We start from the raw sequence: 26,508 nt of genomic DNA, 5'->3' as shown, positions 1-26,508 counted from the left end.
ACTCCTTTTCCTGTTTGGAACCAGTCTGTTGTTCCATGTCCCGTTCTAACTGTTGCTTCTTGACCTGCATACAGATTTCTCAGGAGGCAGGCAGGTGGTCTGGTATTCCCATCTCTTTAAGAATTTCCCACAGTTTGTTGTGATCCACACAAAGGCTTTGGCACACAGAGGTACGCAACAATTTGATTCCTACGCGCATATATAGTGTCATGCTGTTGTGCCTAACCTGTCCACAGGAGGGCGCATCAACACGCTTTCAGTGCACACGTGGGTGCCCTCAGACCTGGTGTCTGCGCCCACCATGGCGGCAAACGGATTTGGTTTCAGGTGCACATAAGGGATGGAGAAGGAAATGGTAACCCATTCCAGTGTTCTTGCCTTGAGAATCCTGGGGACGGGGAAGCCTGGTGGGCTACCGTCTATGGATGGGGTCACACAGAGTCGGACACTACTGAAGCGACTTAGCAGCAGCAGCAGCAGTAGCACATAAGGGATTCCGAATATTGTTTCTGATTCACTCAGGAAATATCGGGACGTTATTTATGACGCACACAGGTAGTGCCCAGATGTTTCTGATGCACACAGAAGTGCCCAGAAATAGTTTCTGAAACAGAGTTGCAACAATCTGATCCCCGCGCATACAGTGGCATCCTGTTGTCCCTAACGTGTACACAGGAGAGCGCACCAACGCTTTTGTTGCACAGATCGGTGCCCACATACCTGCTTCCTGCGCCCATAATGGGGGCGCAAGGATGTGGTTTCTGGTGCACACAAGGGGGTACCCGGATGTAGTTTCTGACACACAGGAACTGCCCAGAAGTAGGTTCTGCAGCTACCAGGCGGCAGCCCGGATGCAATTTCAATGAGTACAAAGGAGCTAACAGATATAGTTTCTGGAGCGCACTGAGGGCGGGGTGCACTATTCTGGTTCTTGGACATACATAGGGGCATACCGTCGTGCCTCACGTGTTCACAGGGTAGGGAGCGGCGCACCAACATGTTTTCTGCTACATACATTGGGGCCCACAGAGGTGGTTCCCAATCCCGTGGTGAGGGCGCACAGATATGGTTTCTGGTGCACAGAAGGGGACACCAGGACGCAGTTTATGGAGCACGGAGGGGTTGAGAAACCTGTATGCAGGTCAGGAAGCAGCAGTTAGAACTGGACATGGAACAACAGACTGGTTCCAAACAGGAAAAGGAGTACATCAAGGCTGTATATTGTCACCCTGCTTATTCAACTTATATGCAGAGTACATCATGAGAAACGCTGGGCTGGAAGAAGCACAAGCTGGAATCAAGATTGCTGGGAGAAATATCAATAACCTCAGATATGCAGATGACACCACCCTTATGACAGAAAGTGAAGAACTAAAGAGCCTCTTGATGAGAGTGAAAAAGTTGGCTTAAAGCTCAACTTAAGATCATGGCATCCAGTCCCATCACTTCATGGCAAGCAGATGGAGAAACAGTGGCTGACTATTTTTCTGGGCTCCAAAATCACTTTAGATGGTGATTGCAGCCATGAAATTAAAAAATGCTTACTCCTTGGAAGGAAAGTTATGACCAACCTAGACAGCATATTAAAAAACAGAGACATTACCAACAAAGGTCCATCTCGTCAAGGCTATGGTTTTCCCAGTGGTCCTGTATGGATGTGAGAGTTGGATTGTAAAGAAACCTGAGCACCGAAGAACTGATGCTTTTGAACTGTGGTGTTGGACAAGACTCTTGAGTGACCCTTGGACTGCAAGGAGATCCAACCAGTCCATCCTAAAGATCAGTCCTGGCTGTTCACTGGAAAGACTGATGTTGAAGCTGAAACTCCAATACTTTGACCACCTGATATGAAGAGATGAGTCATTGGAAAAGCCCCTGATGCTGGGAAAGATTGAGGGCAGGAGGAGAATGGGATGGCAGAGGATGAGATGGTTGGATGGCATCACCAACTCGATGGACATGAGTTTGGGTGGACTCCGGGACTTGGTGATGGACAGGGAGGCCGGGCGTGCTGCAGTTCATGGGGTCACAAAGAGTTGGACACAACTGAGCAAGTGAACTGAACTGATGGGTTGAGGACTGTGTTTTCTGGTTTGCACAGGTGGTGCCCAGAGGTAGCTTCTGCTGTACACAGCGGGTACAGGAACATAGTTTCTGGTTTGTACAGTGCGGGATGCCCACACATAGTTTCTGTAACACACAGGAAGTGCCCTGATGAAGGTTTGTGAATATGGAAGGGGCACGTGGGGTGGCAGCAGGGTGGACCAATCTGGTTCTGGCGCACAGTAGGGGCATGCTGTGGTGCTTCACACTGTCCGTAAGGTGTACGCATGGGGGCCCACAGTGGGGGTGCATGCAGGAAGTGCCTGGGCGCAGTTTCCGACACACAGAGCACAGTGGTCAGAGGTGGTTCCTGTGAGCTCAGGGGTGTAAACAGTGGCCATCCAGGTCAGAGAAACCAGAGGGCCTGTCCCAGACTTGGGGTTGGAGTAGTTTTCTCCAACCTGGGTAACTGGTTCCTGGTAGTTGGTTCCTGGGTAATTTAGAGGCCTGAGGTGAGGAAAGCTCATACATAAATGTATACCGATGTTGTTGTGCACTAGGTTTACAGTTTTTAATAGCAGTTTAAAATTATTTCAGGGTAAAATCGTAAAGAAACTGGATCCTATTGAGTCGGACTGAGCAGGGCTTGGGAATCTCACTCCTCACACTACCCACCTGCCCACTTCAGGAACGCATTAGCCTGTCCTTGGGGCTGGACCACATGCCAAGGGTCCCTACCTCAGGCACACACCCCCACCCTCCTCCACCCTCCTGCCAGCCACTGAAACAAAGATGGAAATGGTTCTCAGAAGTCAATCTTTTTCTTTTTACTCAGAACAGCATTTCAGGAAAAGGCAAGCTTCGCCGGCTGCCCTTTGATGAGGAGCAGGCTCTGCCCCCACTGTGTGTCCCGGTGGGGCCCCACACCCCCTGGGGACACACTTGGGACCCTCTCTGGATCCCAGCACATGGGAGCCCCAAGGGATGATGAGAGTGTAAGGCGAGATGGTCATCACAGAAGAAAAACCAGACACTCTTGACCCCCTTTCTCTCTGGTCTCACACTACTGTCTGTAGCTTATTGTACGGAACACCTGTGGCCTCCAAGTCCTGGAGGAATGAAATGCAGTGAGCCTCGGGAAAGCTCTCCCACATTTCTGTCCACAAGAGCCATCGCTGTGAGGATGGTTGGTCGGAGGCCTCTGGTCAGCCCCAACCACCAGTGCTCTCCAGCTGACGCTTCCTGTCTACTGTTCCTTCTCTTTTGGCAAAAACAAAAACAGAAAACCCTGGGAGCTTCAGGAAGGTGAAGTAAACTTTAGGAACTGAAGAAAACAGAAACGTGCAGCCTGTCTGAAGCTCCTCTCAGGCTCCCGCACATCATCTGAACCAGTGCTGCCTCGGGCCCCACTGTGGCTCTATCAGTCCCTCCAGCTTCAAGGTCAACGGCGTGGGCCCACCATGCAGCAAAAGCCAGCCGGGGAGGCACCCTGTTACTACAATTACGGGAAAAACATCCCCCCAGGAGGGGGAAGAGCCTGAGCCCATCTGGCGGCGCGACCAGGTTCCAGCCGGAGCAGGGAGGTGGGGGTTGGGGAAAGCCGGCAACAAGGAGCCGCCCCAACCCCAGCTGGCTGACTGCTCCCCATGTGTCTGTCATCACGGAGTCTGAAGGCCCCCATATCCACGTGGAGACCACTGGCCAGTCCCTGTAAATTTCTTAGCGGGTGGTGGATGGAGGGAGCCTGCAGACTGCCCAGCTGATTGGCCCAGAGTCACAGAAATCACCCACAGAAGCCAGAAGTTTGTGCAAACTCACCCTGCAGGGCACAGACCCACGCCCACACTCAGACAAGAGGAAGAGTCCCAGGGCTGGCAGGTGAGAGGCTGGGAGCAGCAGGGGCCAGTGCTGCCGCAGGCTGTAGGCTCGCTCGGCAGAAAGGCCAGACCAGAGGGAAGGGGTGGAGGCGGCCTTCCTGGCCTTCCCCCAGGCCAGGAAGGGGCGCTGGTGCGGGCTCTGCTAATTCCTCAGGGCGGCCAACCTGCAAACAACAACAGGACCCTGTGAGGCCCCGCAACAGCGCCCTCCACCTCTTCCAGGCCGTCCTAGTTGCCTTCCTCCCCTTCTGTGGTGAGCGGCCTGACGCCCCCCACCCCCACTGCACACACAGAGGCTGGGTTTCTCCACCCCGCCCACCTCCGGGACAGCTGGTCCTCCTGGCTGCGCACGGAGCTCTCGCCCACAGCAGAGGCGCCCTCGGGCAGCTGGCTGAGCTGGTCCAGCACCTCCAGGCCGTTCTCCTCCGCGATCTGCAGGATGAGGCTGTCCACCTGCTCCTGTGGCGTGGTCAGCGTGGTGGCCGAGCTCATGGAGTCTTCCATCACCTGAGGGTCAAGTGCTGGGCAGTCAGGGCGCCCCAGGGCTCCCTCTGTCCCTCCAGGCCTTTCTGGCACTCTCCCCAGTGCACACTCTCCGGAGTGCTGGGTCCGGGGCACAGCTGCCTGCAGGGCACCCACCCCGGCCCCAGGCCCCCTCTCCCCTGCTGGACCTCTGTGGGCTGGTCTGGACTCCACACAAGGAACCAGGCCCTGGAGGGTGACTGCCCCAGGGGGAGGGAGGGAGCAGACGCGGCCATCACCGGCACACCTGGGCGCACGTACCGACGTGTGTACATCCAGGTTCTGCACCTGCTGCTCGAACCTGTCCATCACCGCAGAGACCTTCTGCAGGTCCATGGTGCTGAGCGCCCGGTCCAGGGCTTTGGTCACCTGCGCCATGTTCTTGGTCACCTGCGGAGGCAAGAATGAGGTGGGCAGGGCCCTCAGGCCCCAGGGGTCCCTGCATGGCACGTCCGCAGACGACACTGTCGATGGAAGAATGGACAGGAGGAGACCCAGGCCATGGATGCTTAAAAGCCTTCGGGGCCTGTCGCACACTCTGGCGCTTGCCTGACTGTAGAGAGGGAATCCTGGGGTGACCCCAGTCCCAGCTGCACCCTCAACTCTGCCAGCAGGAGCCGGCCACGTCCCCTGGCCAAGCACTCACCCCCTTCATGGTCACGGCTGTCTGCACCTTAGACGCCACGGCATCCACGCGGGACGCCATGCGGAGCCAGTTCACACCTTCATTCTTTTTGCGGATGGCGTTCTCAGCATACACACGTGCACACTCTACATTCTTCTGCTGAAGGGCCTGAAATTCAGGAGGGAGATGCCAGCTGGGGTCCCGTCCTGGCCTGTCCTGGGACTGCTATTTGGGGGGTGGCCCCTTCGCAGCCTCTCCCCAGGGGTTCTCCTCAGAAATGTCTCAGGAATGAGGGTACCTAGGACCAGGGCCCCAACCGGCCCCCAGAGAGGATCAGACAAAAGCAAGCAAGCCCAAAGACCATGGCTGCCTTTCCAGGTGTCCTCTCCACTGCCATGCCCAGCCCCCTCAGCTCCTCTTGAGTCACACACAGAATCTGTCCACCTGAAAGAGGCAGAGCTGGGAAGGCCAGCATGGGCAGTGCTGACCCTCCGGGGGACAAGGCTTCAGACCGCACGGTCGGCTGCGTTCCCTTTCTTCCCCAGGGCACCAGGTTACTCAGACTGGCCAAGACCCCAGGAGCTACTGCAGCCACTCAACGGCTGTAACCAGTGGCCACAAGCAAGTCCCCCAAGAGCATGGGCAACCCCAGGAGCCTCCAGCCTCGTCCCGCCCCACGGAGGGTCAGAGCACAGGACCAACAGGATGGCCCGGCCGGCGTCAGGGCCCACACTCACCTTCTTCACCTTGGCTTGCTCTGCCTTGGAGTCCTTCTCCGCCTTCTTGGCCAGCTTCTCCAGCTGCTTTGCTGTGAACTGAGGTAAGGAGGCCGGGTCACAGCATCAGCCTGCCTGGCCCACTCCCCACCCTCCTGGGCCTCAAGTCCACCCAAGGGATTGCCGCCTCTGCTGGACAATCCACTCCCCTCCCAGCATCCTGTCCATGGGCTGTGCCTGCAACTGCCTTCCCTCCACACACAGGCTGGCTGCTGGGGCCTCGGCCCCACCTTCCAGCCTGTTCCACAGAACAGCAGCTGGGGGACTGTTGAGAAACTGCCCACAGGCCTCACCAGCGTAAACCCCTCCCTTTGATCTCCTCCTGCCGTCTGGCTGTGAAGCAAACAGCTGAACGCCTTGGTGTCTGAGCCTCAGGCCGACGTGTGCCCTGCTCTCGTGGTCTGGCCCATGTAGGTCACTGGCTCCCTAACTGCAGGCTCATGGCCACCGGGCGCTCTCTCCAAAGTCAACCCACTTCCTGGTCATCAAACTCAATCCTGAGAGGCCTTTATATCAACATCTGCATTGCCTGACCCCTGGACCATTCTCTCTTCCTGCACTGTCCAGTCCAGTAGGCACTAGACACATGTGGCTACGTAAGTTTAAATTACTTAAATAAAACATCAGTTCCTTGGTCCTGGGAGCCCCACTCCAGGTGCCCAGTATGGTTGGCGTCAGGTGTCGCTGTGCATAGCTACCCGGCCGGTGCAGCCCTTCTCCTGCCCCAGCCGCCAGGGCCCCTCCCGAGGCGGCTCCTCGGCCTCCTGTGTCCAGCCTTGCCCGGCGCCCCACCCCATGCACAGCCTGAAATACACACCGGGCCACCATCTACTGCTGCTAAACAAGGTCCATTCCTCTGGCCAGGGGCCCTGGGACTCACCAGTCAGCTCCAACACGGAGCCCCTGGCGTGACCTCACACACCTCAGCCCTGGTCAGAGTGGCCCCCAGGCCTCTGCTGACTGGAAGCTGGCAGGGAGAAGGCTCAGATGAGCCAGGGGAACAAGTGGCCCCCCAGAGGCCAGCAGTGTTCTCTCAGCCAGTGTCACTCGGGATTTCTCATTGTAGAGAAAAGGTTTCTTGTGTGTCTACCTCCCATCCTCCGTTCCTCAGGGAAAAGTCCAGGTGGTCCTGACCTGGGAATCTGGTCTGGAGGCCCCAGGGCTGAGCCGGTGCAGCTGCTACAGTCAGGACCAGACCACCTCACTTTCTTGCTCTTCAGAGCCCGCATGGGTGTTCCCTCTGAGGGACTAAGGAACTCTGACAGAGCCTGCCAACACCACCACAGGCAGGAGGGACACTCGCCACCAGAAAGAATGCTGTCCCGTGTGTGACTCTGAGGGACGTGAGGCCACCATTTTAAACAACTCATGGAACGTTTACGGGATGCACACACAGTCACCCTCATGGATGAGTCCAAGTGACCCACTTCTGCTCAGCCCAAGAAAAGCCAGCAAGGCGTGTCCCTGACCCCTCAGTCTGGCTGAGCACTGTACCAAGTGTGACTTGTACCATCTGTCCCCACTGACAACCACCGGGATAGGGTCAGGGTGAAAGGCTGATCAGCACATACCTTCAGCTGGAACAGGGTGTCTGCAAAGAGAGACGATTAAGATGGTGAGGAATGTGAGAAGCAGCACCCCTAGCTGATGGGGTCACCACCTCCCGTGAATGTGAAGAGCTGGCATAGAACTGGGGCCTGCAGGAAGGCCCACTCACACCAGCTTGGTACCTCCTTAGCCACAAAGCTCAGGCAATGAGAGAGTTTCCCTGACCCTCTGACACCTCTAGGAAACACCTGGAAGGCACCAGCTGACCTTTAGGGTATGAGCGCAGCCCACAGTGAAAACTCAGTATGGTCTGTAATCAGTGCAGCTTTACAAAGGACCCTTGGGAGTTCTCCCCACTCTAGTAAGGTTTGCTACTTGTTGTTGTTCAGTTGCTAAGTCTTGTCTAACTCTTTGCAACTCCATGGACTGCAGCTCGCCAGGCTTCCCTGTCCTTCACTATCTCCTGGAGTTTGCTCAAACTCATGACCATTGAGTTGGTAGTGCTATTTAACCATCTCATCCTCTGCCACCCCTTCTCCTTTTGCCCTCGATCTTTCCCAGCTTCAGGGTCTTTTCCAGTGAGTTAGCTCTTCACGTCAGGTGGCCAGAGTATTGGAGCTTCAGCTTTAGCATCAGTCCTTCCAATGAATATTCAGGGTTGATGTCCTTTAGGATTGACTGGTTTGATCTTGCAGTCCAAGGGACCCTCAAGAGTTCTCCAGCACCACAGTTCAAAAGCATCTTCAGTGCTCAGCCTTCTTTATGGTCCAATTCTCACATCTGTACATAACTACTAGAAAAACCATAGCTTTGACTAGAAGGACCTTTGTTGGCAAAGTGATGTGTCTACTTGTTAACAGGTTTGTCATAGCTTTTCTTTCAAAGAGCAAGTGTCTTTTAATTCCATGGCTGCAGTCACCATCTGCAGTGATTTTGGAGCCCAAGAAAATAGTACTTGACAGTCTGTTTTTCATGGATAAAAACAACAGGGTAATGATTCTTAAGTTATACAAGAGCTGGCCCACAGAGACCACTCTCCATGGGAGCTGCCATTTCTGAGCCATCAAATCTGCAATGACCAACTGGAGACGTGCATGTGTGCACGTGTTACTGGCAAAGTCCCTTGGTATCTGAATTTGCCACTCACCCAAACTCAAGAGCTAGGTAGTTTGGGGTTCATCTTAAAACTATCTCAGTGTATCCCATTCCTAAATTTGGGAAATGATTCTTGAAACTGTTTACCACACTAGCCCAGAATGAAGAAACAAAATCCTGGAACCAGAATCCAGACCCATAAAGGCAGGTGAAGGCTCCCAGCCAAGAGCTTCCCTGGGCCCTGTGCATCTGCCACCCATGGGCGCAGGCCCTGGGCAAGGCCAGGCTGTCTGTGCATCTAGAGCAGGTGGCAGGCAGTGTGCTTACTTCGAGGGCAGGAAGGCTGTGTTGGGTGTGGCCCAGACTCGGGTGGGAAGGACAGACTCCACAGGGCAAAACTTGGCCCTGGAGAAAAGGGATAGGGGAAAACAGAATTCCCTGGGGAGCTGAAGCTGAGTGTGAGGGGCAAAACCCAACGTGTGTGTGCTGGGCATTGGGGTGGGGTGCGTTCATCTTCTCTCTGAGGGAATCTGTATAGAATTTCCTTCTCAACAATAACGTTCCACCTTTCTGTCACACCAGCACTGAAATATTCTAGCAAATGTACCTATCTTCACTTTATCACAGATGCTTCCTGTTCCTAGACAGAGGAGGGCAGAGAGCCCTGAGGTGGTACTGCTGGCAGTGGAGGACCAGACGGACGACCAAGCCGCCTGGGGCCTGCGCCTGCACGGACTCCCTCCCAGCCTCTGTTTTCCCATCTGCGGAATGGGATCATACGGTTCCTACCTCAAGAACTTTTGTGCCTGTACCTAATGAGGAATTTCTGTCTTAGCTCTTATTTCTCTTGATAGTGTTCTGGGGACACTGGTACAACTGCCTCCTTTTCGGGTGCCCTCTGACCCGGAATCCCAGGGCCCAAAAGCTTGATGTCCCTCACCAGTACAGCAGCTTGGCAAGCGGGGGCGGGGGCAGGGGCAGCCGGTCGCTGGGGAGAGCCGGGGAAGTGGGCGGGGATCAGGGAAGGGGCTCTGGTATCCAAGTTCTGGGTCGAGGTCCCGGGTTATGGGGTCGGGGACTGGGGTCCCGGGTTCAGGCCCCGGAGTCCGGGGTCGGGTTTCAGGGTCTGGGATCGAGGCCAGGAGCACTCGCCTAAGCCCCGCCCGCCCCGCCCCGTGCAGCCCCGGAGGGCGGCGGCCTCTCACCGTCCATGGCTGGTCCGGGAGCTGCAGGCCTGGGAAAGACAGACCGACAGGATCTTCCAGCGGCGTCAACAGAACCGACCGCGGCTGGCAAGCGGACCGGAGGGCGGGTGGCCACTTCCGGGTCGCACCTATTTCCGGCGGCGGGGCGCTCTCGCGAGAGAATGGGCTGGTCCCGCGGGCGGTGGTGTTACCGTGGTGACTGAGCGGGCTTGGGTGGTTGCTGTCGGGTGTCTGTGAGTCAGTGGGCAGGGCGCCCACTAGATGCAGGGGCTGGGACTGACGCTGGTGGGGGCCTGGGGCGGTGGGCTCACCTATGGGCCTTTCCAAAAGCAAACGCAAACTGGGGAAAGGTAAAGGGCCGGTGGCCCGCGATCTTCCCGGCGCGTCCCCGCGCCCGTAAATCTTCCAGCGCCCGGCCCTCTCTGAGGACGGTGCCTCGGGGACCTTTTCATCGGGGGAAGTATCCACATGTAGGGAAATGGAGTGCCCCAAGTCTTTCAAGCTATCTTATTTCATTCCGAACAGAGCAGGCAACTGAAGGATGGGGTCCATTGCCCAGACTCAGTAAAATAGATCCAGTTAATTGCACATGTATTTTCAGATGAGGAGTCGAAGACCCAGCGCACTTACTTAGTCTCAAAGGCTGAGGAAAGGCGGGTGGACAGACCTTCACAAGAGTCCAAGAAGCCTCCAGACACCAAGCCTGAGGAGAGCTTCCATGGGGAGAAAGGGGCGGCTAAGCGGCAGTGGCCTTCATCTGAAGTGGGAGGTAGGACAGTCCGGAACCAGACGAGTATTTGAGGATGGGGCGCACAGGAGCCTGCGGTGGGGTGCTAGTAGCAGGGGGGCGTGCCCTGATGATTGAGAAGGTTTGGGGACCTTTATCTAGGAGGTAAATATGAGAGTTCTCGTGAAAAATGTAATAAGTTTGCATTTAAGTTTAATGTAATTGGTTTTTAACTTAACAAGTGGTAGCTGCGTAACACACAGCAAGGAGGGCCAAGCCATGTGCAGACCCAAACCAGCCTGTTGTCCTCCCGAGGGCTGCACACCTTTGGCCCCCCTGCCACTCCCTCCGCATTCCACAGACTGGAGCCTGAGCAGCTACTTTGGCGCCGGGGGGGGGGGGGGGTGAGGGTGCGCGTGTAGGAAGTAGTGGGGCTGTGCCGGAGGACTTGCTGTCTGACAGGATGTGGGGGCAAAGAGAGGAGCCAAGTGGGCTTTGGTGACCATGAGAATGGATGGCCCGTGCATCCGACAAGGAAGGTCAGGAGGAGAGAGAAGCTGGGTACAGAGCTTCACACTGAGGCCCCTTTGGGGTCATCAGGAGCAGGAAACCGTTTGAGAGGAGCACGCTGGCCATGGGAGCGAGGCCTGGGCTTCAAATTCCAATTCACGAGCTCTTCTATAAGGCAGGAAGGGCCAGAGTCCTAGGGGGGGGTTTGGAAAATTGCTGCCAGTCTGTCAGGAAGCTTTTGGCCGCCGGTCACAGAAGAGCTTTACTACCAAGGGGCTCAATGTCCTCCAAGTAAAGGAGAGGTTAGAGGCTGGGCCCTGGGCGTGGCAGCATCCAGGATTGTGTGTTCACACTTGGCCACCCTCAGTGTCCATGGTCCGCAGAGGGCTGGACAGGTTTCAGTGGCATGCACACAGACTATGTCTTGTTTGTGAGAGGTGTTATCTTGCTTTGTATTAGCAAGGAAACTGTCCCTCAGACGCCTGCCTGCCCAGCTCTCCAGGATGGGCTGGACCTGTGCCAGCAAGGAAAGGTGTGGCCATGTGCGTCACACCCTCACTTCTGGGACAGAATGAGGATGGAGTTCTCAGAAAGCAGGTGAAGAGTGCCGTCTCACGGAACATACCCCTGGCACACGCTGTCCTGGGTAGCACACCCCGGGGCAGATGCAAGTGAAAGAAGCCAGGCACAGATCCTGCTCTGCTTACGTGAAAAGTCCAGGAAAGTCAACTCCATATGGAACGAGCCCGGGCCAAGGGTGGGCACAAGGGCTGTTCGGAGAATGATGGAAATAGACTTAAAAACTCAGTCAATGGGTGCCCAAGTTTGAAAGTTTACTAAATTCCATTGAATTGTATGCTTTACACAGGTAAGTTTCATGGTTTTTAAATTATACTGAATCAAGTTGTTAGGAAAGGAGAACTTGTTGGCAGTGTTGAATGCTGCAGAGAGGTGGAGTAAACCCAGGGAAGACTATTGAGTGAGACCAGCCGCTGCACTTGGTGGCCTTCGTGGGAACCAGGAGTGAGGTTTGCCAGGATGACCACCTCGAGAAGGGCAGGGGCATCTTCTTATTCACATTCTTTTTTTTTTTTTAAATAACAGTTTTTATTTATTCATTTATTTGGCTGCTCTGGGTCTTAGTTGTGGCATGTGAGATTTTTAGTTGTAGCATATGGGATCTAGTTCCCTGACCAGGGATGGAACCTGGGCCTCTGCCTTGGAAGTGCAGAGTCTTAGCTACTGGACCACTAGTGAAGTCCCAAAATTCAAGTTTTAAAGCTGAGGATTTTCCCTATTGAAAAAATGAAAGTTAACCTAATACCGTAAAAACCTTAAAGAAATGATGAGTTCAACAATAAAAAATTCTGTGTATTATACAGTTAATAAAAATGGGCTTTACTACTGTTGAATGATTTCTGGGCTAGGGTCAGGGGAGGTGCGCTGACTGGAACAGGGCCCGTGGGAGCTCGGTGGGATGCTGGAAAGTTCTGCATCTTGTTTGGATGTGGGAAACTGCAGCTGAACACTTAAGAACTGTGCATTGTGTCTGGTGTGAAGTATGCCTCAGAAAACATGGCATGGAATACACGAGTCCTTGTCTCTCAGAGCTGTACCCCCAGTATTCTGAGTGTAAATAGATGTGCTGGATTGCCAGCTGAAGGAGTGCACGTGTTTTCACAGGTGCTGCTTCCCTCCCTCCCCGCAGGTTCTGTGATACGATCTCAACGCTTCTCCCACCTGTGGGGTCTCCATCCCCTCTCTAAACCTTGGCAGGTCTGACATTGTCTTGTAACCAGTGGAGCGGCTGAAGTGACTTCCAGGCAGTGGGTGATGAAGGGTGGCAGGGTCTGGCAGGCTCACCTGGGTGCTGGCTGTGCTGCGCCGGCCGCTGGGGAGGCCATGGGGGAGCAGCAGTCACGTAGCCCGTCCCACCCGGGTGATGGGCATGTAAGTGACGAGCCTCCAGCGAGTGCAGCTGAGCTGCTGCACAGCACCTAGCAGCCTGGTGAGTGGGTGTCCGCCGTGACCAGCCCCGTCAAGCCTTCAGATGGCATTTGATTGTAGCCCCTGGGAAACCACAGTGATAACTGTCCAGCTGAGCCTTTGCTCAATACCTGACCCATAAAATGGTGAGAAAGTGGTTATTTCCAGCTGCTGAGGTCAGGCTGAGTTGCTACCCATCAGTGTAGTAAGCAGAACACAGGTAAGTGCGTGCTGTGGTGGAGACCAGGTGTGACCGGGGTTGTAGTTGTGGCAGCTGGTGATGCAGATGTATTGTACTGTGCTCGCTTCTTGCTGCTTCTGTCCGTACTTCAAATTTTGTATTAAAAACCCAGAAACATACATTATAGAGACTAAGGCACCACAAGTTGGCAGTCAACCAGTTTCAAAATGCTGCAGAATCTTCTGAAAAAAAAAAAAAAAAAACCACCACTTTTCTACAAATAAATGACTTGAAAAGGAGTTGCCTTATAGGTCTGATCAGGTGGCCATCACAAACACCATGGGGTGGGGACTTGCTTGGCGATCCAGTGGTTAAGAGTCCACACTTCACTGCATGCAGTGTGGGTTCGATCCCTTCTCAGGGAACTAAGATGCCACATACCCAGGGAAAAAAAGCAAATCCTGTGGGCTTGGTTTAAACCACAGACCTCATTTCTCATCATACTGGAGCCTGGGAAGGCCCCCTATCTGTCTGTGTTCCTACGAGGATCCCAGACAGCTGTCTGATGGCTGTGTCCTCACTCGGCCAGAGGAAGAAGGTTGTGGTCCCCTCCTCCTCCTGATCCCTTCCTGAGGGCTCCACCTTCATGACCTCATCTAACCCTAATTCCCAAAGGCCCCACTTCCAAATACCATCACATCAAGAATCAGGCCTTCAACATATGATTTGGGGGGAGGGGGACAGCAACTTTCTGTCCACAGCAGTTACTAGGAGATTTGAGAGACCTATGAACAAAAAGCAGTGTTTGGATCTGGGCTAAGTTATTCTCGAGATAATCGAACTGGGTATTAGATAATAAAAAGTCAATGATAATATCCTTAGATGTAACTGCCATTGTGGTTATGCTAAAAAAAAATCCTCATCTGATAGAAATACTGTATTGTATTATCAACTATTAAAAAAAATGTGAAAAATCAGTTCAAAGATTTACATGCTGCCTGATTTTATTTATGTAACATTCTCCAATGAGAAAACGATGGTGATGAGGACAGACTAGGGACTGCCAGGGGTTGGGGTTGGGGCGGTGGGGCGGGATGAAGTGTGGCAGGAAGACGGGCCTTGTGCTACGCCTGGATCTGGTAGTGGCCACAGGTGATCACACGGCTCAGGACACTCAGCGCACCACAGTTGGCCCTGTTATGCTGTCGTCACCTGAGGTGAACAGACGTTCTGCTGCCCTAGGTGTCACCTGAAGTGCTGCCACTGAGGGCAACTGCCAAGGCTGCAGGGAGCTCTCTGGGCTACTCGTGCAGCTTTCTGTGAATTGATATGGTCACAGTAAAACGTTTTAAAAGACATCAAAAGTTACAATAATTGAAATAACATGGCTACCATATAAGAAGAGCAGGTCAGTGAAAGGGGAAACACGGACAAGAGTGACTGTGTGTGTATCGACATCACCATGTCTGTATATAATTAGAGTATGAGAAAGCTGGCACCAAAATCAGGTGGGAAAAGGAAGGCTTGTATGATAAACTGTGCTAGGAAGATTCCTTAACGTTTTAAGAGAAAACGTAAGGTGGACTGTAACCTCCTGCTGTATGCTCTGATAAATTCCAGATGGGTTGAGTGAATATAAAAAGTGACTACATGTACATCAACTCTACTTAAAATTTTTTAAAAGGTAGACTGATGCGGGCAACTCAAAGGGGAAAGGAAAAGAACTAGTACCATCTTCCAGATGACAGTGTGTGGTCATCTAAAAAAAAATTTCCTTACTGGGAAAAAAAAAAGGTGACTACAAAAAATAAGATGTACATTTTATTCTGATTCCTCAATTGGGAACATCTTTCTAAACCTCAGAGCAAAGACATTACAGATAATACTGAAGGATTTGACTACATTAAAACTTCTCCCCAGCCCTCTATAAACAAATGTAAAACAAATAATGGTAAGCTCAAAAAATATTTACAACAGAAACAAGAGGTCAAAGAATAACACATGACAGGTCCAGAGCCCAGACACGTTGTGGGTGGAAGTCAGACTGAAGGCATCTGGTAACGTGGGAGGTGGGGTTCAGAGGCCCCCAGATCGCAGTTCTGTGAACAAGGCTTTAGTAGCCCCTACCCTTACGTGTGGTCATCCCTGTGAGAGGGATGGGGGAGGCTTCCAGGATCAGGTTAGGAACCTTTGGTATTGGCTTAACCCAAATGGGGCTTTTCTGGAGCATTCCTGAGCTCATCAGAGAAGCCTTTGAAAAAGGTGAAAGCATCCGAAAGGTGGCTGTGAAGCAGTCAGCTCCCGTGGTTTGAGAGTCGCCAGCCAGCAGGGAGACAGTGCTTTGTCCTTGGCCCACAAAGAAATGAATTCTGCCTACAACCTGAGTGGCTGTGGAAGGTCTCCAGGTTCAGATGAGGACATGACTGGGCTGACAGCTGAACCATAGGCTGGACTCCAGACCCAATGGAGCCCGTGGTGATGTGTGTGCTGTTTTACGTTGGCCACTAAAATGTAACTTGCAGGCAGTAACTGAAAAATAGTACAGGTTGTGTGCATTAAGAACTGTAAAAAGATTCATGTTTCTAAATGAAGCTTTAAAACTGAGGAAGATGCAAGGAGTCTTGTTTTGGGTTAGAAACCTCAGCAGCGTAACAGTGTGTGTTCTGCCTTATTTGAGCAAGTCAGTGTGACACGAGCAAAAGAGCACAGGTCATTTTGAGAACAGAACCAAATTACCCCAAAGGTCCTGTGAAAGAGTAACAGTGTAGGGATGGCAGGAGGCATCTGGAAAAGTGGATAGAACTGATAGAACCCTCTGACATGTGAACGTGTCTCAGTGATGAACTCACAGTGATGAACACAGTGTCCATCGTGCTCCAGTGGGACCCCGAGAGGTGCTGTGGTAAAGATGGTGGTGGTGGGGGAGATAGGTAATCTCACTAGACAACTGAGAAAACAAGTATAAAATAAGTATGAAAAGGAAACGAGTGAATGGTTTTTACAAGTTTGGAGCTGGGGAAGCCTTTTCCAGTCTGATGAACTCTACAACCCATTAAGGAGCAGATGGGTGAATCTGCTGCAGAAGGAAGCTGTAATAAAAAGCCAGGAGCTATCTGTAACATATTTAATAAATCCCTAACAGTGAGTTTCCCAAATATAAAAAAAAAAGCTCACACACAAAAAAGAGGTAAAAGTAGAAAATGCAGAATGATATTCATTCACAGGAAGATTACAGGGGAGGCCCATGATCGAGTGAAGAGATGCCCAGCCTCCCAGCGTGGGCTGGAGGGGAAGCTCAGGGCAGCTGGCTGGAGACCAGTAGGGGCAGGAGGTGAATGGTGGAAGCAGTAAGGAGCTTCTGCATTTAAGCTTGTAGCATTTGGTAGTGGTTCACATGCCCTGTGCATTCCTGGAGATTGTAACAAGTTTGAGGAAATGCTGTGGCACCCAGCTCTATAGCACCCCCACTGATGATGTTCTGTACGGAGAGCTTCCACTCTGTTTAGAATCCTGTGGAAACTGTCTGAACCTTCACCTGTGGGGCAGACCCTGCCGCTTCCAGGTATCTCTCCTGCGTCTGTCTCTGGGCCGCCCCACAGCTCAGGCTCTCCACAGGATGGTGGGGGTGCCTCTCCTGTTCCCCTCATGGAGGGGGCCCCTCCTGGATTCACCACCTGCGTGTCTGAGTTGTTGCTTGGTTTAAATTTTGGAATGTTCACTTAGGGTTCTGACTGCTTTCAACCTCGCTCATTTCTTTTCCTGAGCCACAGACCTAATTGCTTTGCTCTGGCCCTAACACAGACTTATGAAATGCTTGGATGTTTTCTTCCTTCTAGAGAAACCTGATGTAAATCCAGAAAAGAAGTTTGCCATCCCACAGATCATCATCACCACACCCTCAAAAGAGACTGTGATCAGCTACGGTTCCATGGGAATGCAGGAGCAGAGACCCATTCAGGAACGGGCTGAGCAGGGTCCCTACTCCCGACACAGAAACCCCAGCACAGTAGACGCCTATAACATACAGACCACGGAATAAACAGGCACCCCAGCAGCTGTGGTCCCTCCCTGTGCAGTGTCTCAGTGGTGACGGCAGAAGGGCCACCCCATCCTGTGAAAACCTGCAGGTGCCCCTTCAATCAGCAAGGTTCCCCCAGCTCTCTAAGACCAGCAGGCAGCTTGGCAGAGGGCAAGAGTGACTCTGGCTCCAAGAGTGAACGTGGGGTGATCATGAGATGAGCCCTGCTGAAACTGGCTGGCTGCACATCTCGATGGAGAGGTAGCAGGCAGCATCTCTTGCAGTTCTGAACTGAACCCTTCCCATTCAGGACCAAAGAGGCATGGCACAAGCACCCAGCAGTGGAAGTGAAGGAGGTGTACCCACCCTGGAACCAAAGGTGGGACTCTGAGGTGTCAGGACCCAGAACAGAGAAGGGCTCTTAGCTTGAGTACCACATGATGTGCAGAATGTGGACACAGCCCCAGCACTTAGAACGCTGGCTCTGTCAGAGCCACCTGGGGGGGAAGGTGAGTTGAACTGACAACTTCCCCTCTTTCTGGCTGTGTTTGAGAGCTTCCGGTGGGGAGGGGCCATTTGGGGACTCACAGCCTCAGGTGTCCCATCCGCATCAGCAGCCCCCTCGGGTCACAGTCCCCTCTTCTCCGGGTTGGCTGGAGGGTGTCCTGCCCTGTCTGAACTCACATGTTTAGTCTGGTGACAGTGTGTTGTCAGCTTTCTTCATTCCTGGAATGATCAGCAGGCTGCATACAGGCTCTGTCTTTGTCTGTTGAGGAGGATCATATCTTTTTAGTAGTAAATAGTACAACTGACTTCCAGTCAATGAGTTTTGATATAACCAGGAAAACAGACATCTCATATTGACATTGTTTACTAACACATTGTTAATATACTCGTTTGTATTTATTTAGTACATTTATTTATACAGTCTGACTGACACGAATAAATATACAGAAAGATCAAGCCCATACAAAGGTGAATTTGATCACGGAGGGTCAGCATGCTTCTCCTCCATAAAATTTCTAGTAGCTGTTGCATTTCTATCATTTGACCTAGAAATTGCCCCGCTACCTCTGCCCTAAGCATCTCAAGCAAATAATCCAAAAACTTGTTTAGTCGTTTAGTTGTGTCCGACTCTTTTGTGACCCCAAGGACTGTAGCCCACCAGGTTCTTCTGTCCATGGGATTTCCCAGGCAAGAATACTGGGGTGGGTTGCCATCTCCTTCTCCAGGGATCTTCCCAACCCAGGGATTGAACCTGCATCCCTGCATTGGCGCATCCGCTGAGCCACTTGGGAAGCCTCCAAAGCTATATTTACTATGGCATTAATTCTAATCTCATTATTAGCCATAAGTTTAGCTTATCAGAATTCAAAAACAACCAGAATGAAGTGACTGTGGTAACTAGTTTAAATCATTTTGACTCATTATCTCCTTTCATAATTATCAAATGTCCTTCACTCACACTAGTAGTATTTTAGCATTTACAGTGTAGTTCCTCCTGAGCAGACGGTGTACATGACTTACCTTGTTTACTGCTTCCAGTGAGAATGTGAGGTGCCCTAGGGCAGACTCGGACACGGGCAAGCGCGTAGTGAATGCTCAACAAGGATGTGTTAGGGGACCCATTGGTCCCAAAGTCCGTCCGTCGCCGCGTCCTGTCAGTTCTTTCCACATCTCTCAGACGCGCCCTCTACTCTCAGTCCCCCTGGCTCTGCCAAGCCTTTCCCTTCGCGGCTCCGGGTTGGCCCTCTAGTGCTCCAAGGAAGAGCTCTAAAGCACAGCTCCCACTGCAGCGAGGACGCCTGAGATTCCCGCCCCCTCAGGCCCCTCCCCCCACACCCCTGGGACCCATTGCAACCCCCCAGACCTCGTCCGCTGGCCATTACCCAGCGCGCCGGCGCAGTCATGTGCTTCTCTGTGTGTGTGTGTGTCGCTCAGTCGTGTCCGACTCTTTGTGACCCCATGGACTGGATAGACTGTAGCCTGTCAGGCTCCTCTGTCTATAGAATTCTCCAGGCAAGAATACTGGAGCGGGTTGCCATATCCTTCTCCAGGGGATCTTCCCAACCCAGGGACCGAACCAGGGTCTCCTGCATGGCAGACAGATTCTTTACGGTCTGAGCCACCGTACTTAAAACTAAAATAAAGCTAGAATCTTGGTAGTCTGAGTGCTTCGTGGAAACTGAGGTTCTCCAGGATCTTGGGGAGGTTTCCTTGGTAACTGTTGCTAAGGAGGGGACGCCCCGGAAGTAGGCCATGCGCCTGCGCAGAGGAACCCTGGTCTGCGCCTGCGCAGATGGGAACCTCGAGGGGTTGCTCTCGGCATGGGGGAGCCGGAGCCGGAGCAGATCCGTCTGAAGTGTGTCCGTAAAGAAGGCTTCTTCACGGTGCCTCCGGAGCACAGGGTACGAAGAGGGCCTGTTCTGGTAGCTCTGTCCTCGCTAGCGGCAGGGCGGGGCTGAAACGTACTAGGGCCCTCAGCGTCGCGCTAAAGCGCCAGGTTTCGGTCAGCAGCGGGAACGGCAACCCCAGCGGTCCTCGGGGGTCGCGTCCGCGCCAGGGACTGGGCGGCTCTCAGGTCGCCGGCCTCCTAGTCGAGAGCGCGCTGCAGCGTGGTCGTTTCTTAGTTTTGCGTCCGGGACGGGCGCCTCGTGTCAGGGGAGAATAGTCGTGGGAAGTGTTGGAGACGTGTCTCCTACCAGCCTGTGGGTGCACTGGGCGGGGTCCCGTCTCTGACCCGGCAGCTCCGCTTGTGCCTTGCTCCGTGCGGGGCCTCTCCGTGTGTCAGTCATTTAGTCCTTTCGAGGACCCCTCGTAGAGGTGAGAAGGGTGAAGCTTAGGGGCTTCGAGCGGTTTTACTAAGACGGCTCGTGCAGGGGCAGGTGTGATCCCTGGTGGCGGGTTGTTTTGACTACTTGCTGGTGCTGTGCTAGGCCGCGTCAGTGTCCAGTAAGAACCGTAACAGACTGAATGAGTGAGCGCAGGTGCCAGCCTTGAGCGGTCCCCCGTTGTTCTCAGCAACTGCTCTCAGTTAAGGCATACCTAGACGAGGACAGTGCAAAGTGCCCAATAGTAAGTGCTGCAAGACCAAAGTGTCAGGGGATTTTGCAGAGAAATGTTTTCAGCTGGGGGTCAAGAAGCAGTTCTGAGAAGGGGCAGCATTTCTGCTGGGCGGGGAAGTGTGACTGGGTTTTGGATGCAGAGATGAGGCAGGTGGGCTTGCTAGACCTAGGGAGCAGCAGGAGCAAAATCCCGCGAAAGGCAGTGTGTCCAGGAAGCACCAGGGCTTCCGTAGAGAGAGGGGGAACGAGGGAAGCAATTAGATTGGGATGGGATGAGGGAAGGGGTTCATTCGGAGCCAGGTGACCCTGACTTGGTTTCCCAAGATGGAGGGCAAGGTAAATAGAGGCAGAGAGAGAGTCAAGGGAAGAGGCAGTTTAGAACGTGAAGCTTGCCACATGTCATCCGACCCCCGGGGAAGTGCTACAGATGAAGTTGTATTAGGGTACAGGCTCTGCTAGAACTTGGAGACCCCAAAATACAGTGCTTTAAGGACAGGACTTTTATTTCTGGTGCCCCTAACATCACACAGGTGCACCAGGCACCAGGTTGTCAGTTTTTGCTCCACCAAATCCTAGCGTGCCTCAGGAGGCAGAAAGGAGTGAAGGGCAACCAGCTTCCTTTGATCAGGAAATGGTGCTTGTCCCTCTGTGCACATCACACTGGCCAGAATTTAGTCACATGTTTACACCTAGCTGCAAGGGAGACTGGAAACTCAGGCCGCCATCTGGGTTGCCATGTTCCCCCAGCATTGTTTCATAATGCAGAGGAAGAAGTAATGTATGGATGTTGGAGACAGTTTCTGCCACTGTGTTTGGTAGATGCTTTGTGAAGGTCTTCGAGCTTTTTCATATCCAGAGCTTCGTTTATTTATTTATTTATGGTCACTGCTCAGCCTGTGGGATTTCAGATCCCTGATCTGGGATCAACCCTCACCCTTGGCACTGAGAGTACAGAGTTCTAACCACCGGACCACCAGGAAATTGCCCAGAGCATAGTTCAGGCCATTGCTGCTCAAGTGGACTTTCTGTGATGATGGAAATGTTCTGACTTCTGAATTGTCCACTGTGGTCACTATGAACTGCTTGGGGTCATCGAGCACTTCACATGGCTCATGCAACTGAAGAAATGAACTTTTAATTTCATTTTAGTCAGTTTTAACCAAATGTGGCTGGTAGTTACTCTTTTTAGGCAGCACACATCTGGACCATGGGATTGAAAGGGAGTGGTTGGACCGACTTTGATTTCACTTTCAAAGTGTCTGGCCAGTATCATCACCCCATTTTCTCACCTGCAAACCCAAGTGTGTGGTCAGGACAGGTGCTGGCTCTTTGGAACAGCTTAAGTGTCAGTATCCATCTCTGGTTCCCTTAGTTGCCAGATCCCCTCATTGCCAGCACCTCTCTCTTTCAGCTGGGACGGTGCCGGAGCGTGAAGGAGTTTGAGAAGCTGAATCGCATTGGGGAAGGCACCTATGGCATTGTATGTGAGTGGCTACAGTGGCAGGTCTGGGACCCAGGGACTGTCCTGGCAGCAGCTGTGTCAGGACTGGAAGGAGAGTGCAGGTGACCTTTAATCCTTGGTATAATTGCTGTCGATTTCATACCACGACTGAGTGAATGGAAGCATCAGGTTGTTCATGTGTCCCTGTGAGTGGAGGGCGCTATCACACGATCAAGTGTAGCACCGTGGACAGTGGCCAGAAGTGTACCCACAGCCACTGGGACGTCGGTGTGCATCACCCTGCCGCGGGTGTGGAAGCTGCTCAAATCCCCACAGTGCTCTGGGGATCAGCTTCAAAAAGATAAGGCTGCTTTTTTCACAATAAGGACGTTATTTGCTGTTAGAAACCACAGAACACAAAACAGTGGTCTGCGCTCCGACTCTAGGAAGGAAACGTTCAGGGAGACTCTTCTAGCCGGGGGTCCGCTGTTTGCTCAAACCGGGGGACTCCTCAGGGAGCACCTGTCTCCCAGCGTTGGAGTATCGCTTGCACAGGGTACCAGCAGTCAAGGAAGAAGAGCAAGGGTGCCCCCACGTGGCAGGAGGGCAGGGGGTGGGCCTGGATCCTACTGTGGAGGCGCTTCCCTTCCAGATCGGGCCCGGGATACCCACACGGATGAGATTGTCGCCCTGAAGAAAGTGCGGATGGACAAGGAAAAGGATGGTGAGCTGGGAGGGGCCGCTGCACCACTTTCGCTCAAGTGGGAGGGGATAGGAAGATGCAAGTTGCCTGAGCTCCCTGAGTGGCACCTGCATGATGGTCAAAGGAGGCTGGTCTCTAGGGGGCTGCAGTTTGGCTCTGCCTGTCTCCCCTGGACTTCTCCAGCTCATCACCCCTCCTCCACACCCTAGCCTCAGTTCCCCTGAGCCGCATGCAGTTCATCCCCTTCATCTGTCCTTTCCTTCCTGCTGGCTGACTCTGCCTCCTCTTCTGTCTCAGCTCAGCGTCACCCTCCCCAGGGCTTTCCCACTGAAGACTGGGCAGGTAACCCCTGTCTGCTGCTCACACCTCTGCTGACCGCCCCTTGGCCGCCTGTGCGGGCAGGGCTGTGCTGTGTTCACTAGGGGCTGGCTGCCATACACAGTGGTCAGTACAGAGAGCTGCTTGTGTTTGATGGAGGAGGAGAAGGTTAAAGGTGCTGGTTTGGATGACCTTACCTCTCCTTGAGGTAGCAGACAGAGTTCTGTCGGGTAGGGCTAGGAGTCACTGAGGCAGCTGGCTGTCAGGGGTCCCTGTCTGCAGGGGTGGGGTCACTGAGCCTGGGCCAGCTGCAGAGGTAGGGTCACCAAGGCCAGGCTGGTTGCAGGGGTCCCCATCAGCAGTCTTCGAGAGATCACACTGCTGCTTCGCCTCCGCCATCCCAACATTGTGGAGCTGAAGGAGGTGGTTGTGGGGAACCACCTGGAAAGGTGAGCAGTCTGCTTGCTACCCCCACATTAGGCCTTGCCCAGCCCCGTCCCTGCTTCCCTTCCTGCTGCCCTGGAGGGTCCCTTGGCTCACCTGGGAGGAGGTGGGAGGTGGCATGCGTTTCTCCCTCTTACTTTAGCATCTTCCTGGTGATGGGCTACTGTGAGCAAGACCTGGCCAGCCTTCTGGAGAACATGCCAACACCCTTCTCTGAGGCCCAGGTTGGAGGCGGGGGCTGGGGTGGCCGGGGGTGGGGGGCTTCCCAAGCCCTTGTTAGGCACATTGTGCCAGAAGCAGATCTCCTGGCCTTCTGCAGGTCAAGTGCATCGTGCTGCAGGTGCTCCGGGGCCTCCAGTACCTGCACCGGAACTTCATCATCCACAGGTGGGCGGGGCTTGTGGCTTGGGGGCGGGGTGACCACCAGACTGACTCAGCACCAACACGCAGGGCAGTAGAGCAACCTCAAGGCAGTGGAGCTCCTGGAACTGGTCCCAGGGGAGGGACAGCATAGTACCTGTTTTCCCCTCTGCCAGGCAGATGGCGGGGAGGGACCTGGACTCCCTGTGCAGGGTGGCTCATGCGGCCCTGAGGGGACCAGGGCAGGACTCCACCTCTCAGGAAGTCACTGAGAGCTCTCTGCTGTTTCCAGCTACCGAATGGCCTTGCATTACCTGTGCTCTTCCTTCTAAAAAGTGCAAACAGGATGAGATGTGTGGGGAACCGTTCTGAGTGTTGCTGCAGCGGTGACAACCTCGTTCCTGCATGTGAGTTTCTGGGAACCACTGGTGTTCTCTTTCTGTCATAGGGATCTGAAGGTCTCTAACTTGCTCATGACGGATAAGGGCTGCGTGAAGACAGGTGGGTGCAGGTGCTGCCTCTATGATGGGGTCCGTGAGCGCCCCTGCACTGGGGTGGCAGGCTGGTCTCCGGAAGCTCCCTGCTCACTATACACTGGCTCGAGGTGGCAGTGGTCAGCCTTCCCTGGGTGACACTCTCCGTCTTGTCCCTCTGCCTCCATCTCAGCGGATTTTGGTCTGGCCCGGGCCTATGGCATCCCAGTGAAGCCAATGACTCCCAAGGTCGTCACACTCTGGTAAGTCCCTGGAGACCAGGGGAAGTTTGGGCGGGTGTGGGTGGGTCATGCTGAAGTGGCCAGAGCATCTTGGAGGTCTTTCAGCTGCCAAGAAAGAGCAGTGCTGTCACGAGGAGGGACCTGCCCATCCAGATGGGGTGCTATTCTGTCCTGAGGCAGCCCCGCCCCCAGCTGGTTCTGCGCTGCTCAGAGGGGAGGTGGCTTCACCACTGGAGCATGGGAACAGTGCAGGTTTCTGCAGTTACTTCACACTTGACATTTTGAAGCAAAATGGGGTGTGGTTCAGGGCAGGCTGCATTCTGCTGTTTGTCACTCACCCCGACCTGTGTAGAAGGGCCAGCATAGGACACTGCGGCACTCAGGGATCATCCAATGATAGCAGCATGTTTGTTGAGCTTTTGTGGAAGGGACAGCCTTAGCTGAAGTTCATGCTCGCTCATCCCAGGCCATCTCTGGCTCTCAGGGCAGGGTGGTGGCCGGTGGGTGCCCTGTGGAGGCCAGGCTGGAGGAGAGGAACTGTCAGATGCAAAGGAGGGGCTTCTGTTCGCAGGTACCGAGCCCCTGAACTGCTGCTGGGAACCACCACGCAGACCACCAGCATCGACATGTGGTGAGAGGTGGATGCTGCTCCCGGGCGTCTCAGATGGTGGGGTGGTCTTGTGGGACCTGGGGGTGGGGATGGACAGCTCTGGGGCTGGAGTCTCACCAGCTCCCAGGAAGATGGGCCTATGCCTGGGGTCCTGAGAGGCAGAGGGAGACAGCCCCATCACTGAGGACCTGCCCTCGTGGCCATAACAGGCCTGCTGAGGCCAGGTCACGTGGCTCAGCTGGAGACCCCAGTGGTCATCCCATCATGACCTCCTCCCAGCTCTGCCCCCAGCCTCCGCCCCAGCAGCTGGGGGACTGGTCCAGGCTGAGCCAAGGAGCTGAGAGGAGACCCTGCACTCCTCTGCAGGGCGGTGGGCTGCATCCTGGCTGAGCTGCTGGCCCATAAGCCCCTTCTCCCTGGCACTTCCGAGATCCACCAGGTGGACCTGATCGTGCAGCTGCTGGGGACCCCCAGTGAGAACATCTGGCCGGTGAGTGCCAGCCCCGCCCTTCTCCCTCCTGCCCCTGCTGGCCACTGGCCTTTACCGGCCTCTCCCCACAGGGATTCTCTCAGCTGCCACTGGCCAGCCAGTACAGCCTGCGGAAGCAGCCCTACAACAACCTGAAACATAAGTTCCCGTGGCTCTCGGAGGCCGGCCTGCGCCTGATGAACCTCCTCTTCATGTACGACCCTAAGAAAAGGTGCTGAGAGGGCCCCACACGTGCATGAATCAGGCCCGATTTTGTGGGGTTCTGTCGGTTTATCCAACTTCCTGTTGTGTGGAAGGGAACCAGGGGGGGCTCTGTGGGGCAGCTGTGTGGGAAACGGGCCTGGCTGGGCCTGGGCCCTGTGAACAGTGAGGTCTTCTCTCCAGGGCTACAGCTGGTGACTGCCTGGAGAGCTCCTACTTCAAGGAGAAGCCCCTGCGTGAGTCTTCCCTGCTGGCACCTGGCCAGGGGCCCTTGTGTAGGGTGGAGGTTAAGGCAGGTGGGTGGTGGGGCCCAGGCGGGTAGGGGCTGTTTTGGGCCACGTAGGGAGGCTCAGGAAGGGAGCAGAAGGTAGCATGGGGCCCCTCCCTCACTCAGGGCTGATGCAGTCCGTTCCCCCAACCCCCAGCCTGCGAGCCGGAGCTCATGCCCACTTTCCCCCACCACCGTAACAAGCGTGCCACCCCGGCCACATCCTTGGGCACTGAGAGCCAGAGCCGGCGCTGCAGACCCTGATGGGTGGAGGCACTCCAGCTGAGTATGCTGCCTCCTGTGCCCCTGCCCACCTCTGCCCTGGGACAGCAGACTGTGGACCTTGGGGGTGATGCCAGTGGTACACTCTGAGGGCCCAGCCACCCAGAGGCTGGCCCACTGGGCTGTGACGCCACATCGTGGCTAGGCTGGGTCCCACCTGTGGCCAGGCTTCAGACCCTTGGTTCCCAGGAGGAAATCTGGCTGAGCCCATCTTAACGGGTGTTGCTGGCTTGGGACAAGCAGACCTCAGACCTCGTATGGTCACCTTTGTCCCCAGTTGATCCCCAGGATCTGTCTGGAATGGAGAGGCCAAGGTGACCCCCCTGGTGGGGCTGGGGAGACTCGGAGAGGGGAGGAGGGATGGAGATGTGGACTGAGTCTGAGCTGCTCTGAGACCCCTAGAGTGAGAACCTTGGGTTGTGCCCTGTGCCCACTCCCCCCTTCTGAGGCCCATGGGGAATGGGGGTGGTCCGAGAGATAAATGCTTTCCTTAGACGC

At 54.3% G+C, this 26,508-nt stretch overlaps 2 protein-coding genes across 8 annotated transcripts; one reads left to right on the top strand and one right to left on the bottom strand.

The window, feature by feature from the left end:
• Nucleotides 1–2,848: 2,848 nt before the first annotated feature.
• CHMP1A (charged multivesicular body protein 1A) lies at nt 2,849–9,821 on the bottom strand. Its single transcript, XM_040253655.1, has 7 exons — nt 9,692–9,821; nt 7,415–7,434; nt 5,805–5,882; nt 5,089–5,235; nt 4,704–4,832; nt 4,240–4,427; nt 2,849–4,084 (listed from the first exon to the last, which is right to left on the bottom strand). Exons 1-7 carry the CDS (start codon nt 9,696–9,698, stop codon nt 4,063–4,065), a joined length of 591 nt encoding a protein of 196 aa, XP_040109589.1. The 5' UTR covers nt 9,699–9,821; the 3' UTR covers nt 2,849–4,062.
• A 32-nt stretch (nt 9,822–9,853) lies between these two features.
• Nucleotides 9,854–26,507, top strand: CDK10 (cyclin dependent kinase 10). 7 transcript variants are annotated; one of them, XM_040253648.1, is made up of 14 exons: nt 9,854–9,924; nt 10,293–10,460; nt 21,590–21,662; nt 22,272–22,343; nt 22,987–23,089; nt 23,227–23,308; nt 23,404–23,471; nt 23,893–23,945; nt 24,111–24,180; nt 24,731–24,790; nt 25,136–25,259; nt 25,331–25,470; nt 25,644–25,696; nt 25,886–26,507. In XM_040253648.1, the coding sequence occupies exons 2-14, from the start codon at nt 10,410–10,412 to the stop codon at nt 25,990–25,992; spliced, it is 1,056 nt and encodes a 351-aa protein (XP_040109582.1). In that variant the 5' UTR covers nt 9,854–9,924; nt 10,293–10,409; the 3' UTR covers nt 25,993–26,507. The 7 variants fall into 7 exon arrangements, with proteins under 7 accessions (XP_040109582.1, XP_040109583.1, XP_040109581.1 ...); XM_040253649.1 differs by lacking the exon at nt 9,854–9,924 and having other exon boundaries at nt 9,996–10,460; XM_040253647.1 differs by lacking the exons at nt 9,854–9,924; nt 10,293–10,460 and adding an exon at nt 19,383–19,521.
• The last annotated feature ends 1 nt before the right edge of the window (nt 26,508 follows it).

Source organism: Oryx dammah, unplaced genomic scaffold, assembly GCF_014754425.2.
Source record: "Oryx dammah isolate SB20612 unplaced genomic scaffold, SCBI_Odam_1.1 HiC_scaffold_13, whole genome shotgun sequence".
Classification (NCBI taxonomy): Eukaryota; Metazoa; Chordata; class Mammalia; order Artiodactyla; family Bovidae; genus Oryx; species Oryx dammah.
The sequence above is the reverse complement of the archived record's forward strand: the minus strand, read 5'-3'. Positions and strand labels throughout refer to the sequence as shown.

What these genes read in the sequence shown, in the direction of transcription:
- CHMP1A (XM_040253655.1), bottom strand. An exon ending in AGCAAGCCAAGGTGAAGAAG is followed by an intron (nt 5,236 to 5,804) that starts GTGAGTGTGGGC and finishes CCTGAATTTCAG; the next exon opens with GCCCTTCAGCAGAAGAATGT. An exon ending in ACCTGGATGTACACACGTCG is followed by an intron (nt 4,428 to 4,703) that starts GTACGTGCGCCC and finishes CTTGACCCTCAG; the next exon opens with GTGATGGAAGACTCCATGAG.
- CDK10 (XM_040253647.1), top strand. Translation starts at nt 19,441, where the DNA reads ATGGGGGAGCCGGAGCCGGAGCAGATCCGTCTGAAGTGTGTCCGTAAA. An exon ending in GATGGACAAGGAAAAGGATG is followed by an intron (nt 22,344 to 22,986) that starts GTGAGCTGGGAG and finishes GGCTGGTTGCAG; the next exon opens with GGGTCCCCATCAGCAGTCTT. An exon ending in ATGTACGACCCTAAGAAAAG is followed by an intron (nt 25,471 to 25,643) that starts GTGCTGAGAGGG and finishes TCTTCTCTCCAG; the next exon opens with GGCTACAGCTGGTGACTGCC.